A 19,522-nucleotide genomic window follows, 5' to 3' on the forward strand; every position below is an offset into this window, starting at 1 on the left:
TGCAGGGGATGACATGGGCAGAATCCAGGCGGGCTGGGATTGGCTGAGGCAGAGTCCAGCCCGGCTGGGATTGGCTGGGTCAGCATCCCAGTGGGCTGATATGGCTGGGGCAGGATCCTGATGCCCTGCAGGGGATTACATGGGCTGCGTCCATCTGGGCTGGGATTGGCTGAGGCAGAGTCCAGGCGGTCTGGGATTGGCTGGGGCAGAATGCACTTAGGGCTGGAAGTCTTCAGAGAGAATCCAACTGGGCTGGGCTTATTTGGGCAATGTCCATCTGGGCTGGGATTTGCTGTGTCAGAATCCGACTGGGCTGGGATGGCTTTGGGCAGAATCCTGATGGCCTGGGATTTCATGGGCAGAATGGTGCTGGGATTGGCTTGGCCTGGGCAGAATCTGATTATCCCTGCAAGGTTTAATGCAGAATGCGACTGGGCTGGGAGTATTTGGGGAAGTGTCCAGCCGTGCTGGGATTTGCTGCGTCGGAATCTGAGTGAAGTGGGATGGCTTGGGGCAGAATCGTGATGGCCTGGGATTTCATGGGCAGAATCCATCTGGGCTGGGATATTTTGGGGCAGAATCCATCAGGCCTGCAGGGGATGACATGGGCAGAATCCAGGCGGGCTGGGATTGGCTGAGCAAGAGTCCAGCTGGGCTGGGATTGGCTGGGTCAGCATCCCAGTGGGCTGATATGGCTGGGGCAGGATCCTGATGCCCTGCAGGGGATTACATGGGCTGCGTCCATCTGGGCTGGGATTGGCTGAGGCAGAGTCCAGGCGGTCTGGGATTGGCTGGGGCACAATGCACTTAGGGCTGGAAGTCTTCAGAGAGAATCCAACTGGGCTGGGCTTATTTGGGCAATGTCCATCTGGGCTGGGATTTGCTGTGTCAGAATCCGACTGGGCTGGGATGGCTTTGGGCAGAATCCTGATGGCCTGGGATTTCATGGGCAGAATGGTGCTGGGATTGGCTTGGCCTGGGCAGAATCTGATTATCCCTGCAAGGTTTAATGCAGAATGCGACTGGGCTGGGAGTATTTGGGGAAGTGTCCAGCCGTGCTGGGATTTGCTGCGTCGGAATCTGAGTGAAGTGGGATGGCTTGGGGCAGAATCGTGATGGCCTGGGATTTCATGGGCAGAATCCATCTGGGCTGGGATATTTTGGGGCAGAATCCATCAGGCCTGCAGGGGATGACATGGGCAGAATCCAGGCGGGCTGGGATTGGCTGAGCAAGAGTCCAGCTGGGCTGGGATTGGCTGGGTCAGCATCCCAGTGGGCTGATATGGCTGGGGCAGGATCCTGATGCCCTGCAGGGGATTACATGGGCTGCGTCCATCTGGGCTGGGATTGGCTGAGGCAGAGTCCAGGCGGTCTGGGATTGGCTGGGGCACAATGCACTTAGGGCTGGAAGTCTTCAGAGAGAATCCAACTGGGCTGGGCTTATTTGGGCAATGTCCATCTGGGCTGGGATTTGCTGTGTCAGAATCCGACTGGGCTGGGATGGCTTTGGGCAGAATCCTGATGGCCTGGGATTTCATGGGCAGAATGGTGCTGGGATTGGCTTGGCCTGGGCAGAATCTGATTATCCCTGCAAGGTTTAATGCAGAATGCGACTGGGCTGGGAGTATTTGGGGAAGTGTCCAGCCGTGCTGGGATTTGCTGCGTCGGAATCTGAGTGAAGTGGGATGGCTTGGGGCAGAATCGTGATGGCCTGGGATTTCATGGGCAGAATCCATCTGGGCTGGGATATTTTGGGGCAGAATCCATCAGGCCTGCAGGGGATGACATGGGCAGAATCCAGGCGGGCTGGGATTGGCTGAGCAGGAGTCCAGCTGGGCTGGGATTGGCTGGGTCAGCATCCCAGTGGGCTGATATGGCTGGGGCAGGATCCTGATGCCCTGCAGGGGATTACATGGGCTGCGTCCATCTGGGCTGGGATTGGCTGAGGCAGAGTCCAGGCGGTCTGGGATTGGCTGGGGCACAATGCACTTAGGGCTGGAAGTCTTAAGAGAGAATCCAACTGGGCTGGGCTTATTTGGGCAATGTCCATCTGGGCTGGGATTTGCTGTGTCAGAATCCGACTGGGCTGGGATGGCTTTGGGCAGAATCCTGATGGCCTGGGACTTCATGGGCAGAATGGTGCTGGGATTGGCTTGGCCTGGGCAGAATCTGATTATCCCTGCAAGGTTTAATGCAGAATGCGACTGGGCTGGGAGTATTTGGGGAAGTGTCCAGCTGTGCTGGGATTTGCTGCGTCGGAATCTGAGTGAAGTGGGATGGCTTGGGGCAGAATCGTGATGGCCTGGGATTTCATGGGCAGAATCCATCTGGGCTGGGATATTTTGGGGCAGAATCCATCAGGCCTGCAGGGGATGACATGGGCAGAATCCAGGCGGGCTGGGATTGGCTGAGGCAGAGTCCAGCCCGGCTGGGATTGGCTGGGTCAGCATCCCAGTGGGCTGATATGGCTGGGGCAGGATCCTGATGCCCTGCAGGGGATTACATGGGCTGCGTCCATCTGGGCTGGGATTGGCTGAGGCAGAGTCCAGGCGGTCTGGGATTGGCTGGGGCACAATGCACTTAGGGCTGGAAGTCTTAAGAGAGAATCCAACTGGGCTGGGCTTATTTGGGCAATGTCCATCTGGGCTGGGATTTGCTGTGTCAGAATCCGACTGGGCTGGGATGGCTTTGGGCAGAATCCTGATGGCCTGGGATTTCATGGGCAGAATGGTGCTGGGATTGGCTTGGCCTGGGCAGAATCTGATTATCCCTGCAAGGTTTAATGCAGAATGCGACTGGGCTGGGAGTATTTGGGGAAGTGTCCAGCCGTGCGGGGATTTGCTGCGTCGGAATCTGAGTGAAGTGGGATGGCTTGGGGCAGAATCATGATGGCCTGGGATTTCATGGGCAGAATCCATCTGGGCTGGGATATTTTGGGGCAGAATCCATCAGGCCTGCAGGGGATGACATGGGCAGAATCCAGGCGGGCTGGGATTGGCTGAGCAAGAGTCCAGCCCGGCTGGGATTGGCTGGGTCAGCATCCCAGTGGGCTGATATGGCTGGGGCAGGATCCTGATGCCCTGCAGGGGATTACATGGGCTGCGTCCATCTGGGCTGGGATTGGCTGAGGCAGAGTCCAGGCGGTCTGGGATTGGCTGGGGCACAATGCACTTAGGGCTGGAAGTCTTAAGAGAGAATCCAACTGGGCTGGGCTTATTTGGGCAATGTCCATCTGGGCTGGGATTTGCTGTGTCAGAATCCGACTGGGCTGGGATGGCTTTGGGCAGAATCCTGATGGCCTGGGATTTCATGGGCAGAATGGTGCTGGGATTGGCTTGGCCTGGGCAGAATCTGATTATCCCTGCAAGGCTTAAGGCAGAATCCCACTGGGCTGTTTTTGCTTGGTCTGTGTCCATCTGTGCTGGGATTGGTTTGGGCAGAATCCAGGTGAGCTGTGATGACTTGGGGCAGAATTGTAATGGCCTGGGATTGCATGGGTAGATTCCAGGTAGGCTGAAAATGTTTGGTAGAATCTGACTAGTCTGGGATAGCATGGAGCAGAATCCAGCTGTGCTGGGATTTCATAGGCATTGTGCACCTAGGCTTGGCTATTTTGGGTCAGAATCCTAAAGGCCTGCAGGGGATTGGCTGGGGCAGAGTCCAGGTGGGCTGGGATTGGCTGGGGCAGGATCCTAATGCTGTGCAGGGGATTGCATGACCTGCGTCCATATGGGCTGGGATTGGCTGGGGCACAATGCACTTAGGCCTGGAAGTCTTAAGGGAGAATCCGACTGGGCTGGGCTTATTTGGGCAATGTCCATCTGGGCTGGGATTTGCTGTGTCATGATCTTACTGGGCGGGGATGGCTTTGGGCAGAATCCTAATGGCCTGGGATATCAGGGCAGAATCCTTCTGGTCTTGTATTTCTTAGGAAGCGTCCATCTGGGCTGGGATTTGCTGTGGCATAATGCGACTGAGCTGGGATGGCTTGGGGCAAAATCCTGATGGCCTGGGTTTTCATGGGCAGATTCATGCTGTGATTGGATTGGCCTGGGCAGAATCCGAGTATCCCTGCAAGGTTTAATGCAGAATGCGACTGGGCTGGGAGTATTTGGGCAATGTCCATCTGTGCTGGTATTTGCTGCATCAGAATCTGACTGGAGTGGGATGGCTTGGGGCAGAATTATCATGGCCTGGGATTTCATGGGCAGAATCCATCTGGGCTGGGATTATTTAGGCAGCATCCTTCTGGGCTGCGATTTGCTGTGGCATAATCCGACTGGGCTGGGATGGCTTGAGGCAGAATCCTAATGGCCTTGGGGACATGTTGTCATGCATATTCATGCTGGTTCAACCGCAGCCTTCTAGTTGTGATAGGGAGGTGTGTTTTAATTTAACAAAACCTATAACAAAAGAAGCTCTCTCAACAGTAATTTTTTGTCTCTGCAGTTTTGACTGTTTTGGTCTTTCCTCAGTACAGACCAAAGATTTACCATCCAATAAATCTCTGTTCTTGGTCTTGCAGGTTAAGAAAGCCTACCGGCAGAAGGCACTGACTTGTCACCCAGACAAGAACCCGGACAATCCCAGAGCAGGTAATATGGGACTGTGCACACACAAATGACTCTTCATTTTTATTTTCACATGTACAGACCCCTTGAAGTGCCTGTGCTTATACTTCAAAGCTGTCTTTGCATGTGATTTAGGGTAAGCCTGCATATACGTCATGTGAAATATAGATATGCAGACTAAGGGGTATTTTCATCACTATTAGAAAGCTCTGTTTTTTTAACATGTGAATGCATACGTGTTGGTTTTAGAAACATCAGTGTTAATCAGTGCTGAAATTATATTTATACCTCTCAAAATCTTCCCACATGGTACTTGAATCCCAGACCTTTGGCCATGCTGTCACTAGCATTTACTGGCTTATCACTATTTTCATTCATACCTCTCACAGTAAAAACTTCAATAGAAAGCTTATAAATCATACCGTCTATGGTCAGTGGCCTTTTTTGTTTGTTAGAGACAATGCCCTGACTCTGTGGAACTGCATATACGTAGACTGTTAGGAAGGTCTAGCTTCTGCAGCTACTCTGCTTTTAAGTTTTATAGCTACAGGTAGCAGTGAACAGCAGTAGTAACTAAAAGGATGCTGTTCTTCAGGACACCTCAAGATATTTCTGTATCTTGCATTTTCCAGTTTGATGGGCTACAGTCCTATAGATTGAAAATTTATAACTAGTAGAAAGAAAAAGTTTCCATCAGGGGAAAAAAAAAATCAGCAGTGAGAGGAAAGCTGGGGGCTTTGATATCTGCAGACAGTTGGGAAGTGTTTTGAAGTGTATTCGGAGGCCTCTGGCTTATATGTGTAACCTTCCCAGAAGAGGGTCAGCGATACTGATGTAAAATGCACAGTGTGAATCTGGGGCTGATAAGCTATTGGTATGAAAGGGAGAATTTATAACTGTGCTTCAGGCTGACTGCAGGTTGAGTAGTACGTTTCTGTAGATGGGTTCTGTTGAATTCAAGTTTTCAAGATTTCTGTTAAAATGAAATGGTCCCAGTCTTTGTTTCTTAATTTACACTGAAGTTTATGTAACAATGTTGCCCTTTGAGTTGAGGTGGTCCTGGCTGTAGGTTGGCTTACAAATGCTTTGGAAAGATTATTCTTCTTTCTGATGTTCTGCAGGTCTCTTCCATAAGGGATTGTGTTTCCTGGTTCATCTCCAGGCCACTAGCATGGTTTCCTGCATCTTACCCTTTTTTCTTCTAATTCCCAGCGGAAGTCTTCCACCAGCTGTCTCAGGCCTTAGCTGTGCTAACAGATGCAGCAGCAAGGGTAAGGATGCCCACCCCTTGATGATGTTGAGATTGTGTGGTGTTACTCTGCGAGAGTGCTGGAGAAGCATTGGAAACTATCTTCTCCAATTGTGACTTCATGAATGCAGGTCTCCACTGTTACTCCCTTTAATTCTCCATGAGATCAAATAGTAGGTGCCAGACAGGAACTTGGACAAATGTTCTTTTTTTGATTTGATGTGCTGGGAATAGCTCTGTCCATTTGCTGCAAGGGTGAGATACTGTCTTTAGTAACATGGTAGACTGGGCCATATCCCACCACTGATTCAGGGATGCATTAAATTCCCATGACAGCAGTGCATTTGCAGTTCTCTTGGTGTCAAGGTCTGAGAAATAAATAATATCGAGATGTAATTGCTAAGACTGAAAGCCTTTCTTTCAGTGGGGCACAAGAGACTTGTAAACAGAAAAGCTGAATCATAGTCATGATCTGTGTCCTTTTGCTGCGAGAGATTTGCAGGCTGCCAGATGTATCTCGGATGCTTTACTCGCTGTGAGGAAGTGGTTGAGTGCCTGCTGCTCAAGACCTGAAAATAATCAGGACATGTGAAGGGAAAGAATAAAAACAAAATAAAAATAATTAAGTAACTCTGTCCAGATAAACTCAGGAGAGAAGGCGTATTAAAATTTCAGATTATAAGATTTAAAAACATGAAATAACTCTCCTCATTTCAAACACCGGCAAAGCTTGTAATTTCCCCTCCAAGGGGCAATTAAGCTTTTGGCATCCAAGAACCTTTTTGGCTTCTAGACTTTAAAAAGGTAAAAGTTTTTCCTTCCCATGCAGGAAGGAAAAATAGCAGCTTTTCTAGTTCATAAAACAAGAGCAGTGCTTTCCTGTACAACTATTCTGCAAGTAATATTTGAGCATTTGTGCCGGTCTATGCTTTACTTAAGACAGAAAGGTTCTGTTAGGTTGATGAACAGATTATCAACTGGTTTAAACAGGTGCCAGTGAAATTGCCAGTTTATCCCAGTTCTTAAGTCTCTATAATGCTAAACAAATGTTGATGTGTGGTTTCTGCTGAAGAGTTCTGACGCTCTTTGACCTAATGCATTCATGTGAGTCAAATATATGTTTTGTGAATAAATCTTTCATATAAAATAGATTCTTTGATTTTAAAACTTCGCTCCAAACCAAACCTGATCTGTTACCAGTGCCCCTAAAGCTACTTTTGACATCTTCAGGAAACCAGAATATTCTTCCCACCTCTGCGGATTGGGTAGGTTTTCTCTCCAGTCCACTTTGCAGTTATTCCTGGACTTCCTCACCCTTTCAGGCTTCATCTGGAGATCCTTGGGCCTCTTCTCATATTTTCAGGATATTTGTGTTAACTTCCAGCACTTCTAGAAGGAATGCTAACAAGAAGCAGAAAATGCTTCACCTTTGCTTAGTGTTTCAGTATCTCATCTCGCTTTTATTCACTGCTTTCCATTTAATCTCTTGCTTTATATAGTTTCACACTATTGTGTTTGTTCTTTGACAGGCGGCGTATGACAAAGTGAGAAAGGCTAAGAAGCAAGCTGCAGAAAGGGCACAAAAACTTGATGAGAAGCGAAAGAAAGTAAAGCTCGGTAATAAAATCAAAACTTTATTTCACTCTTGGCTTGGAGTCTTTGTTAGCTGGGTGTTTGCATTTCTTCTGCTGCTGGAATTCAGCATTAATTCATCTGCTGTCCATTTGTGATGGCTGTGGTTTCTTTATGCCGAGTTCAGTATAGCAGCCATCTGAAATCTTCTCCGACAGTCACAGCTGGGGATGGTTCTCCTCTGGGGTGGAACTAGGGCTTCTGATGACTGTTAAGACATCAGACACTGATACATCAATGTGCATGGGCAGACGAGAGGTAGCAGAGCTATCGGCACTCTACTTTGAAATTAGTGTAGGTGTAGCCAAGTTTGTAATCCTTCCATCTACCTCTGGTCAGCAGTGAAAATTCTCTTTGCATTGTTTTAATTTTGTTTCATTCTCTGCAGATCTTGAAGCCAGAGAACGAGAAGCCCAGACTCATGAGAGTGAAGAGGAGGAGATCAGGATAACAAGATCATTAGAACAAGAAGTAATAAATTCTTGGATTTCTCTGCTTCTTTTGAGAATTACTGAATGTCTTTATGATCATGATGAAAACTATGTGATGAGATGCAGCAAATCGATATATAGCAGTCCTTCAGCCTTTTGAATTAATGGACTTTATGAAAGTAGAGAGGCGTGTAGAAGGGATCTTGTAGCAGCCTGGCAAATGTGTCAAATCTCAGGATTTTATTTTTCTGTCTACCCTTTCCCTTTTGCATAGCAAACAATAACAACAGCTAGTTGGTTATGTGCTTGCTGATAGGGACTGTGTCACTAGGAGCGTGAGAGGTCCACACTGGAGCTGTCACAGGGGAGCTAGCAGGAGGGTTGGCCCAGGAGATGGCTGCAAGACAAAAGCTCTCCTTGGCAGTCTTTAGCTGGCTCAGACCAGCCATGGAACTGTGCCCTCAGACATCCGTGCTCTCTTACCTCTGCTGTAGATAATACGTCTGCGTGAAGAAGGCTCCCGTCAGCTTGAAGAGCAGCAGAGACTCATTCAAGAACAGATCCGTCTTGAAAGAGAGCAGCACATTCAAGGTGAGAACAGCTGAGATTGGAGCTCTCGGCCAAACTACATGCACATGGGACTCCAGCTCTTCCGTAGACATTGGTCACGTACAGATGTAGCCTTCTGACATGGTCACGGGGCCATATGTAAGGTCCTGCTTAGCACCTTTTTCACAGATAAGTCTCAAGTCTAGTATTTCTGTGGGGTTGCTTCCTTCTGTGTGGCATGCTGCTCTCTTAACACGTTGTTGCTGCTCCTTTTCAACAAATGTTCTAAAGCACTGAAACTAGATGGTCTGATGTGGGGTCCCACAATTACGCTGGAGGGATCCTGAAGTCCTGCTCACCTGTCACAATTAGAGCAGTCGGTGTTGCAGACTCAAACCAGGGAATGGTAAGGTTTTTTTACAAACAATAGTTATAATTGGGTTACTACTTCTGTATCCCCTTGAAAGTTCTCAGTACTTACTACCCAGCGTGGAAACTCAGTGTGGAGAATAAACTTTTGTTTAGTTTATGGTTGCTGAGGCTTTACTTTCTGGAACTTGATTCTCTCATGTTCCTTGGGTGTACACAACCTTTGTCCTGGGTTTGTACGAAGACCAGGAGCAAATCCTTCAGGAAACGAGCAACATACTGAACGGGGAAACATCTGCATTCTGTGCTGCCATACAACAATAGGTAGTTACCACATTTGAAGTTGTCTCCCTCTAATTCTCATGGGCTGGTCATTAGCTGTAGTTAGTCCCCTTCATACAGGAGGGGATGAGATTTTTTCCAGAATCCAGAACGTCATCCTTTGATATTCCTGAACCTCACTTCCATCCACACATTTCTATAGTGAATTGCCTTTTTTAATACTCTGTATCTGTGTGGGCTTGAAACAGTTTTATGTTTTGGAAAGTTCTGTTCTTTTCAAAACTCATTAGAGTGCTACTCAGGTTTTCAGTTCAATGGGAAGATTTATTGTCTCTTGCTTCCTACTCCTTTCACTCTGGCAGAGGCAGCAGTATAAGATCTGTTGCTTTCTCACAGGAAAAGTACTTATCTAATGAGTAAAAAAAAAAAAAAATAATAAAAAAAATAACACCAGAGCTCTGGATGCAGAAACTCTTTTTGGGATCAGCAGGGCTTTCCTGTATGAGTGCAAGTCATTCAGCCCACTGTAGCCATTCCTAACTTAATTTCACATATCAGGAATTGGGGAGGAGGTTGAGCATTTGCTTAGTGTAAAACACTTGCAACAAGAGCACACCATTATAAAGTATTTCATTGCAGGGCTAGATTAAATTCTTGGTCTATGCTATCCTGGTTTTTGTCTACACTTAATTTTTCCGCACTTGTTCCCACCAGCACAACCCTCTTGCAAGGAAAAATGTTACAGAGTCTAACAAGTCTCCTGTTTCTATTTTTACTTAGTTTTATCTAGCCTTGATCATGGCAAGTCTGGGCCTCATAGAAGGGAAAAATGCTGACATCCACTAGTCTGTGCTGCAGTTCCTGATGATAATGTTGCACAAAACTTTTTGAGGCTGAAATGGTCTAGTGGAAATCCGAAAGTGTTTGCTGTTGCCATACCTACATTTTCAGGTCAAGTTTTGTGCTAAATGCTCTTCAGTTGAGGAGGTTTCAACCATGTCCTTCTCATCTTTTTTTCTTCCTTTCCCCTCTTTAGGCAAGCAAGAAAGATACAGAGCAGAAGGCAGAATAACTCCTAAACTCAAAGTAAGACATCCTTATAAAGCTGGGCTTTGGTGAAAACTGATAGAACGTTATGCAGCTTTGGAAAACAGAAGGGACACTTCAGCTCTGCTGAACTGGCACGTCCCTTTGTACAATGGACGTGAAGTTCCTCTATTTAATGTGCATCATGCATGCGAACAGCTCCTGTCACTGTCTTTAAAACACCCTTCCTCCCTCACCCTTTTCTCTACTGTGTGGTCTAGGGTTTTGAGCCTTAAATTGGGTTGTCTCTGCATTAAGCATGGGAGAAGATCTGCTTATTACCCTGATATAGCCATTAGTGTGCTTTTCTTTTTTTATTCCAATGAGCACTGTTTCTCCCTGTTCCCCAAATAATTTGTTGCCTTTGCACATTCTGTTGTTGAGATCGCGGTCTTGGCAATTCTGGGAGTGTAACTGTAAATAGCCAACCTGATGTGTGTGCAGGTGGCAGGAGCTGCAATGAGCATGGTGACAAGTGTTCGGATGGACAAAATTAACGTCTTGTGTTTATTTTCCAGCTCAAATGGAAATGCAGGAAAGAAGATGAGACGAGAGGGGGATACTCAAAAGATGTTCTGTTGCAGATCCTGCAAAAGGTCCTGTCTGACACTTTCCTGCTACTTGATCTTGCCCTGCTCTCAGTGGTGTAAGAAAGGATAGTAAATGCTGGGAAGCTACATATAAACTGGAGTGGCTCATTTTGTGTTCTGTTGTCCAGCTTTCTCATGCAGTTTTCAGAGGTCATCAGCACAGTCCATTAGCTGTGAACTGTTCCCCAGCTAGCACCTCTGTCTCTCCCCAGCAGGGACTCCTGCTGAAACAGCAACTGCAGACTCTTCCCACGGAGTGGTTCATGCCCTGTATAAGTTAGTCTGGCTGTGTGGTTATGGTACACTTTTGCCTTCGTTTAAAGCACTGTACATTAGCTGCTGTGGGAAGTTCAGAGATGGCAATAGACAAGCCTTTGATCTGATTAATCCCAGCATGTGATCTTTATTTTCCCTTCATGCAAGCATCTCCTGTAGCTCTGAGACTGAGCTAAGCAGCCCTCTGGCACTGGGGCTTGCTGGAAGCAGAGCGTGTAGCTCCATGCCTCCTCAGAATTATTTCCTGGAGGAACAGAAATTATGACAAGTTGGGATCAGTGGAAGCATCATGCAAGACAGAAAGGGTGACAGCTCAAGCCTCATGTCTGTGAAAACATGTTTTCTCTTTGCATTCATTCCATAAATGAACTTGACATCTCTTCTGTGTCTGTAATTAACTTTTCTTTCTTCTTTGTCTTAACAGTATGGCGATGTGCTCAATTTGTTGATCTCAAGTAGGAGGACTGGGAGTGCAGTCGTGGAATTTGCTACTGTTAAGGCTGCTGTAAGTTTGGCAGAGACCCCAAATGTGTGTATTGGAGAGTGGGCAAGAAAGGGTGTTGCAGAAAGGAAGGGTTAGCAAACTGGTGGCCTAGAGATGCTGCCTTGTCATTAAGGCAGTGCAGAAGGGTAATGAGAGTCTAAAGGTACAGATGCATGAAGGGAGTGGCAAAGCTAGAGGCACAAACCCAAAGCAGATCATGCACTTAAAACAGCAGGCTGTGCATGTAAAAGGCTGAGGAAAGAGACGCTGCTTTAAAAAGCAGGCACTGAGCTATTTAATCAGCTCTCACTGAAGGTGAATTACCCATTGTGGAGATGGGCTGAGTGACTTTTAGAGGTTATATCAGGCATTTGCAGTTTAAAAGAAATCAAAATATCTTGGCTCCATATGAGTTATAATAATTCATGTGGCTGTGGAAACAGAAATCATCAGTTACCCTTATTTTTAGTAGTTCCATCAACTTAAACTTACGCTGTACAGCAGTGTCTGTTTCTTGTCACCCATTCTTTCATTCATATATCCAAATATTAAAAAAAAACAACAGAATTTTCTGTTACCTGTTTATCAAAAGTACCATCAGTGATATGTTTGTCTCTGCTTAATGCAGATATGGACCTTGAAGGCTGTTTCTCGTGGAGGGCAGCTGTGAAATCCTCATGGTTTGTGCCCTACTCGGCCTTTATGCCAGATGGAGATGGAAAAACTTTTATGATTGTTAGTGACCTGTGAGGGAGTGGGGTCTGAAATTCAGATGGTGATGGAAGAATATTTTCATTGTTAGGAGATGGCTGTGAAGAATGAAGTTGGCCTGATAAATAATCCTCTAAAGATTTCCTGGCTGGAGGGCCAGCCCCGGGACAATCCCAGCACTGTCCTTTCTGACAGCACTAGTCAGCCAAGGACTTCACAGGTAAGGAGGCGCAGGCTGCTGTTACTTAAATCTGTTTCTATAGTAACCTGAATTCAACAGTGTACTTTGCATTTATGGTAAGATACGCTGATTCCCAGCAGAGATGAAAAGAAGCTTGTAATGAAAGACCTGCCTTTCTGATGAGCCTTTTTATGCTGAACCAGTGGCTTTTTTAGAGGACCTCTTGCCTGAGTAAGCAGCACCCTGAGAACACAAGCTATTTGGGTGAATGGACCTTCACATAATCTCTCTCTCTTCCAGTTGAAAACCAAGGATGTTCCTTGCTCAGCCTGAAGCCTCCAATGCCGTTCTTCTGGATTTTTTTTCTGATATACTTTGTGGGTATCCTCTGGCTGATAGCTGATTGAAATGGGTCTCCTATAAGGTTTCTTCAGAGAGGCTTGGTTGCTTACTGCGTTCACAAGAGGCTGATGTTTCAGTGCTGAAAGGAAACCTATATTCTTAGGGTCTGCAGGAGGGAAGAGAAAGCAATACCAAATTAAATATCTTGTAGAGACCCTGTTGTCTGGTTTTGGTCCTCTTTACCAGTGTCATTACTGTGTGCAAGGTGTTTAACTCTTAGCTGCTTCCTGTTTATTTCATGAGGTAATCCCTCTGAAGCTGTTGCTCTCAAATAACAAATGTGTTCTAATCACAAAACGCATGGAAGGCAGTAACATCTAGTGGTTAGAAAACCAATCTGAGGGTGTGCTGCAGCAAATTGCTGGTGCTTTGTTACCCCTTGTTCCTGTTGACCCTCTGAAGGGGGAGGTGCGCCCACTCCTTTTGAAGCATGTTACATTACACTTTGCTCTGTAGCACAGAATTTCTCTTGTGCTCTGTGTGTCTTCTGACCTAGTTAGTAATTCCTTGGCTGTGAAGTTGTGAAGGGAACTGAGATATCCTTTGCTGCTTATTTGAGTTCCAGTTCAAACTTCATGCGATGCTTATTCCCTCCCCTTCTTCCCTGTGGTATAAAGATCAAAAAGATCTAATTGCTGAGAGGGCTCCTGTCATGCTGTGTGTCTGTGTCTCAGTCAGCCTTGTGTGTGTTCACTACCTAAATATTTTAGCAGCTTGTGAGATTGTTCAGTACATTCACCCTCCTGACTTTAAGTACTTTATTTATGGTAGATGCATTTATACATCAGAATGCTTTGTTGTTATCCGAGTTTTATGTAGGGTTGTATGTTTTCACTTGGGATGCATGGTCTTTGTCTGAACAGCCTGGCCTGAGCAGCTTAGTTTCCCAAAAATCTCAGGCAAAGGTAATTACAGCATCGTAGCTCAGGACCCAGGCAGATCTCCCTGCACAGCGTAGAACCAGTGAGTCCTGCAGACACAGCAGAGCTGGCCAGAGCGTTAGAAGGCAAACTGGGGAAAAAAGCAAAATCCAATCCAGCTTGAGTATCTCTTGCAGCTAGAAAATGAGAGCTGGCTCATTCACACCTACGGGGGTTGCTGGTGCAATTGGAGTTTGTTAGTGGATTCTTGCCTGTATGTGTTCAAAAGCCCTGGCTTTTGGCTGAGTTTATCTTGGCTTGTTTCCCTGACCAAAGCTTGTTAGTGTGGAACTGCAGCGTCTGCCTGCTGTGAAGGATTAGCTTGGTGGAGCAGTGAGGGAGAGCAGGCTAAAGCAGCAAATGGTGTTCATGCTGTGTGGAGGTGGTGACTCACTTCTGTCCGACACAGCCTCATCCAGCTCGTATGAGCCCTCAGAATGGTGAGGAGTTACGGCCAGTGACTTGCACCCTTTCCCAAGCATTGCACTGGTGATGCTTGTCTGTCCTTTCTACTGCTTTTATATGTAAGCAGCTGCAGTTTCGTTGATTACATTGCAGTCCTGCTGGCCAGGCTGAGATCTCCAAGCTGTTCTGGTTCCTGCTTTTCATAGTTCCCACTCTAGACCCTCCCCAAATCCTGGTGCTACTTCCACAAGAATGCTTCCAAAATCTGTAATGTGGCAATAGCTTCTTTTGGCTGTACTGTTTCCAGCTGACTTATTCTTTGTTCTCAGCTCTTTAACTCTAGATGTGCAAAATGAGCTCTTTCAGATACCTTTTGCCACTGCCTCAAACCACTCCTTGCCTCATCCTTTCATACCCAGGCTGGCTTCCCAGCCCTCCCTTCCCATTTGCTGCTCCCTCCGGGTTGCTCCTATTTTTGTCTGAATCTGCCCCCACATTTGCTCCCACTCCGTGCAAATGCAGCTTCTTCCCTGCTCTGCTTCGGAAAAGAGCTGAAGACCTGCAGCATTCTCATGGCAACGCACCTGCTTCCGAGCTGTGTCTGCTCCCTGCCTGGGGTAGTCAGCCAGGAGCTGTGCCCCGAAGTCTTCAAATAAAGGACAGCCACACACTAACTAGACTGTAGGAGGTTTTGGAAGCAGTTCTCAGGTGAAAGCAAGGCTGATTGTTGAAAAGTCATGCTGTGAGGAAGCAGTAAGTCGTAAGGTACTTGCCTCCACGGTCTTGGTTGGTTTGTTTTCTTCTACGGCTACAGCTGCCCACTATCCAGCAGTTCCTGGAGAGCTGCCGGAGCTGAACAGGCAAGTTGTACTTGAATTACAAAAGCTGTGGAGTGGCCAGTGTTACTCCAAGCTTTTTGAGAGCAATGACTATTTGATTGCTGCAGCTCTGAATGGTTCAACGGACACAACAGCTGCGTAATGCTGTGAAGAGCATATTTTGCCACTACAACAGCATGAACCACTTGCTTGTGGGAAGGTCTTCCTTGCACTTGTAGCAGGATCTCCCTGCCAGTGCTCCACATTCATCTTGGGCCATCCATTCAGCCATATTAAAGTGCTGAGACAAGCTGCCTGTCTGGCACTCTTGCATCTTTTCTAAGGTCTTTTGATGTTTCATAAGTTTGTTTTGTATTTGTCTGACTTTACAGCCTGACGTGAATCTAGTAAGTTAAGAGCCATCTATGCATTCTCTGAAATGTCTCTGTGCACTTTGCTGTAGCCAGCTTCCAAAGCTTATGGTCATCTGGGGTGCACGGAGATTTCGTTTATTTATTTATTTTTACAAAGAGCCCCTAGTATGTAATGTAGCTGTGAAAAAGGTAAGAATTGATGACCCAGTAGTTTCTGCAGTGCCCTTTTAAGAGCTTGCCCTGATAACACCTAAAATGTTCTCAGCCTGGCAGAGCCCTTCCCTGAGTTCACAGGGGCAGAACTGTCTGACGCTGGGTCCTGACCTGAGCTGTGTGCACTCAGAGGAAGAGAAAGTACCAGCAGCTCTAGCCTTCTCCCAGCCCACAAAAGCAGAGCCATGCCGCTTCCCCACCCGCATAAAAACCTGAAGTGCCAGAGAGGATAGAACTTGGTCACTACAGATAAGGCACCTCTACTCTTGATGCCTGGGTTTTTTCTGGCTTGCTTCCAATGAAATGAGGCAACAAGACGCTTCCAGTCACAGATACATTTATTCTTCCATATCTGTACAGCTGATAGATCAGTGCATGCTTCAAGCAGCAGTATCTAGAGAATTTTCTTCCCCTGCTAGTAGGATGAATAAACTGCTGTCGCTGTATTACGAGCCTACGTGGGTGCTTACCTGTTTCCAGGCTGGCAGTGCCAACTGCACTTGAGTTAGGGGAAAAGAAACCCACAAGGGAAAAAAACAAAAACAAACAAACAAACAAAAAAAAAACGAAAAAAAAAACAAAAAAAAAGAAAAAGAAAAAAAAAAAAAAGGAGGAACAGCTTTGATTTTTTTGCATCCAAACATGGTAGGAGAAGAAACACCAGGTTCTGTCTCTTGACCCTTGCCACAGCTATGGCTTTGAGATGCAATGCTACTGTCTCCTTGCAAGCTGCCTGCTTACCCACGAGTTATGTATGCCGTATCCCTTTCTGTCCGTGCTCTGCAGCGTCACAGCCACATCCCCAGAATAACAAGTCTTTTACCAAACAATGCCATTCTTCCATGAGGAGGAGATGCACAGTCAAGAGGGGGAAATTCCCAGTGTGGAGAGTTGACCACGAGGTTCCAGCAGACAGTGCTCTCATCTGAGCATGGAGCCTGTGAGCTCTGCTCTGAGGGACTCCTTGGCAAGGACAGGGACAGTCTGTGGTGATTAAGGTGAGAACAAAACAGGCCACACACAACAGGAATGCTGCAGTATCCTTCCTTCTGCTCGGGCTAGAGAGACTGGCAGCAGCAGTAAGTAGATGTGACACGTTAAATGATAAATACCTTCAAATGGCGTAATCTCTCGGATTCTGTTTCCTGAGGGTCTGCAGAACATCCTCGAGAAGCGATAGCCCCAAATCCACTTTGAAGGACAGGAAGGGGTCAGGCAGATCGGAAAGAGTGGTGCCATTCTGGGAACCTGTCTCTGAGGTCCCGCAGTCTGTAGCCTGGTCCTTGTGGAATTGAGTTTGAGTGGCTTTGTGGTATTGATGGGTAGCACCAGAAAAGGAGATGTCAGAGTGAGAATCTGTGTGGTCGATGATGTTAGGGCAGCTAGAACTGTCCAGGTAAAGCCGGGGAGGCTTGGGAGGTGCTTGTACCTTGGCTAGGTTTTGCTCACTCTGACATGACAGGTAATCAGACTTGTCCTTCAGATCCCTCAAGCATTCCCTCTTCTGGCACTGTCCATCACTGTCCAGAGTGTGGCTGTTCTGGTTCAGGATGATGACTTGATTGCCCAGCTTTTTGTGTCTCCTGAGTGAGAAACGTCTGAAGAACGTTGTGGACTTAATGGACCCTCTTCGCCAAGTATCCATACTGCTGAAAGGCAACGAAAGGAGGAGACTGCTGACTCTTCACAGTCAGGTGTTGGGACTTCAAGTCGCAGGATCAGCAGCAAGCCACACAACAGGAACAACCTCTTCCTTCCCTGTTCCCGTAGCTGGAAGGAAAAGAGAGAGGCTGGTATTGCAGGAAATGCAAACTTCACAGTATGTCCCTGTGTGAAGGAGCGTTGGCCTGTCTTGGATATTAAGGAGTCTCCTTCTTCAGTGGAGAAGGAATGGTGATGTCTGAGCTTATTAAATCTGTGCTGCAGAAATGAGCTGATGAAGAACAGCAAAGGCACACAGTCACCATGAGAACAGATTTAATCTAGCATCTAGAACAGAAGGGCACTTTGGTACCATGGTAACCAGCCACCTTCATGGTGAAGGGCACAGTATAAAAATCTCAGTGGGTGGCTGGGAACAGAGATGGTGACTCAGTCACACTGAAGGAAACCAAAGGAATACAGTGTAACAGAAATTTTAAAAGCAACAAAATGCAGATGTAAAAGACAAGTGTTAGGAAATTTGAATGCAAAATAGACTTACGCTGTGTCGGAGCAGCACCTGAGTCCAACAGGCGGAGAGGAGAAACGGCTGAAACACTTGGAGAACTGTAGCTACCACATTCACCAGTGTGCTGAGATGTTGGAAGAAGCAAGTCCAGGGGCGATTCAGCCAGGTTGAACCCAGAATGCTAAAAACCCGCAATGCCTTCTTCTCTTCATGTGCCTCCTGTCACTGCTTCCCAGGCTGCAGTTCCTTGTGCGTATGTATTTGTTTTGAGCCAAGCCCTTGCTGAGTCAGCCACGTCAGAAACTGGGTTTTACACTATTGGTAATTGCCAGGATTGCAGGAAGTAGGTGTGTGGAGTGGCAAAGCATCAGCCCACACTCTGCCTGAGGAGAAAGCAGGTTCCCTTAGAGGCGCCCAGATTGCTTGAGAAATGTCAGCGTGAATACCAACTTGGAGCCCATCTTGAATCAGACTGTTTCTTGTCTTGGTGCTCTCCCTTCTGCCGCTTCTGATGGCTTGTTGTATGAACAGGACTTCCAAATGAGGCTGGGAATACTCTTTTGTCTGTTTTAAATTTAAATCCAGAGTATGAGGTAGTGATTCAGGTTTGTATGGGTGATTCATCTGTATGAGTCTCATGTAGGCTATTTCATTCAGCCAAGCAAATCACAGTAAGCATCTGTGGTTAGTGGACAGGAACTTTGAAGAAGCCCAGTTCTGCCACTGAAGACTGATACGATCTCATGCTTTCTCAGACACTGTGAAAATCTCTGCTGCATGCTGCTGGAAGGTTATTTCATTCATACAGCTCCTAAGATACCAATTATGGTGTATTAGTCTCTTAATTTCCCAGCCTAAGTTTCTCGTCTGTTGTGGACTTTCGTTTTGACCTTGCAGCTAGACTCTGCAGCTGGAGGAACCGCTTTGCTGGCACTTGCCCCATTTTCATGCAGAATCGTATTTAGCTATTCCGTTGCCTTTTCATCCCTTCTGTTTTCTATGTAAGATGTCCTTAAATCACCACTAAATCTAGCTCCTAGAAAGATGAACATGAGAGGTTTGGGGTTTTTTTATTCACCTTCTGTCAAGATGCTTTTATTTCTACCTGAACTGTCAAGCAAATAAGGTGGATGTTTCCAAGCATTGCAGTGCTTTGAATACAGCCAAAATAGTAAGGCCACCTACTAATGTTAAATGGCTTTTGAAAGCAGAGTGCCAAAACCACCACTTTGCTCTGCGATAGCAGCTGTCATCTGCTGCCTACACTTATTAGGTAGAGTCTGCAATCAGCTTCGTTGACGTGACAGTTGCTACCACACACAGAAGAACAGCTCCCAAGAGCTTTTGAGAACTGAAACACTCCTGTGTCGGGTTTGGAAACATACCTGGCAATTTTCTTTCTGCAGCCGCTTCCATGACTAAACCCCAGAAGGGTTTGATTTATTTTTTTCAATGGCATTAGCCTTTATAACGGATGGAGTGTACACTGGACTTTGTGCACCCGTGTTGTACTTGCAGAGCAAGCTTGTCATCCAAAATCACCAGCCACAGCTAGGCAAGCTGTGCTTCCCCATCCAACCCTGCGAGCAGGGAGCAGCTCCAGCAGCGAGAGGGTAATTCAGGTTCCTGTTTGTCCCACTCTCTGTCTTGTCAGCAATGCTCGTACGAAGCAGGCAATTTTCTGTAGGCCGGGCGGCTTTTGCACTGTACCTGATTCCTCTGGGGTCATACTGCTATGAACAGCCTTCCTGGCTCGAACGTGTGTTGTGAGTGTGGTTTATGGTGCGAGGGGCTGGGTATATATTGTCC

The 19,522-nt window shown here is 46.8% G+C and overlaps 2 protein-coding genes across 4 annotated transcripts in view; one reads left to right on the forward strand and one right to left on the reverse strand.

Annotated features, from left to right (window-relative positions):
- Positions 1-19,522, forward strand: part of DNAJC17 (DnaJ heat shock protein family (Hsp40) member C17) — a 154,476-nt gene that overhangs the window by 134,583 nt on the left and 371 nt on the right. For all 3 annotated transcript variants that reach the window (XM_080405054.1, XM_080405053.1, XM_080405052.1), the window contains exons 2-10: positions 4,526-4,595; positions 5,784-5,842; positions 7,350-7,437; positions 7,841-7,923; positions 8,378-8,474; positions 10,120-10,169; positions 10,688-10,765; positions 11,460-11,540; positions 12,322-12,450. In XM_080405054.1, the coding sequence (XP_080261180.1) occupies positions 4,526-4,595; positions 5,784-5,842; positions 7,350-7,437; positions 7,841-7,923; positions 8,378-8,474; positions 10,120-10,169; positions 10,688-10,765; positions 11,460-11,540; positions 12,322-12,450 (735 nt within the window). The remainder of the gene's footprint in view (positions 1-4,525; positions 4,596-5,783; positions 5,843-7,349; positions 7,438-7,840; positions 7,924-8,377; positions 8,475-10,119; positions 10,170-10,687; positions 10,766-11,459; positions 11,541-12,321; positions 12,451-19,522) is intronic.
- On the reverse strand, positions 15,864-19,522 carry LOC308070688 (uncharacterized protein C15orf62, mitochondrial). The gene is made up of 2 exons (XM_080405070.1): positions 17,747-19,522; positions 15,864-17,313 (listed from the first exon to the last, which is right to left on the reverse strand). Exon 2 carries the CDS (start codon positions 17,186-17,188, stop codon positions 16,658-16,660), a length of 531 nt encoding a protein of 176 aa, XP_080261196.1. The 5' UTR covers positions 17,189-17,313; positions 17,747-19,522; the 3' UTR covers positions 15,864-16,657.

Source organism: Falco punctatus (assembly GCF_963210335.1).
Source record: "Falco punctatus genome assembly, chromosome: 10".
Taxonomy (NCBI): Eukaryota; Metazoa; Chordata; class Aves; order Falconiformes; family Falconidae; genus Falco; species Falco punctatus.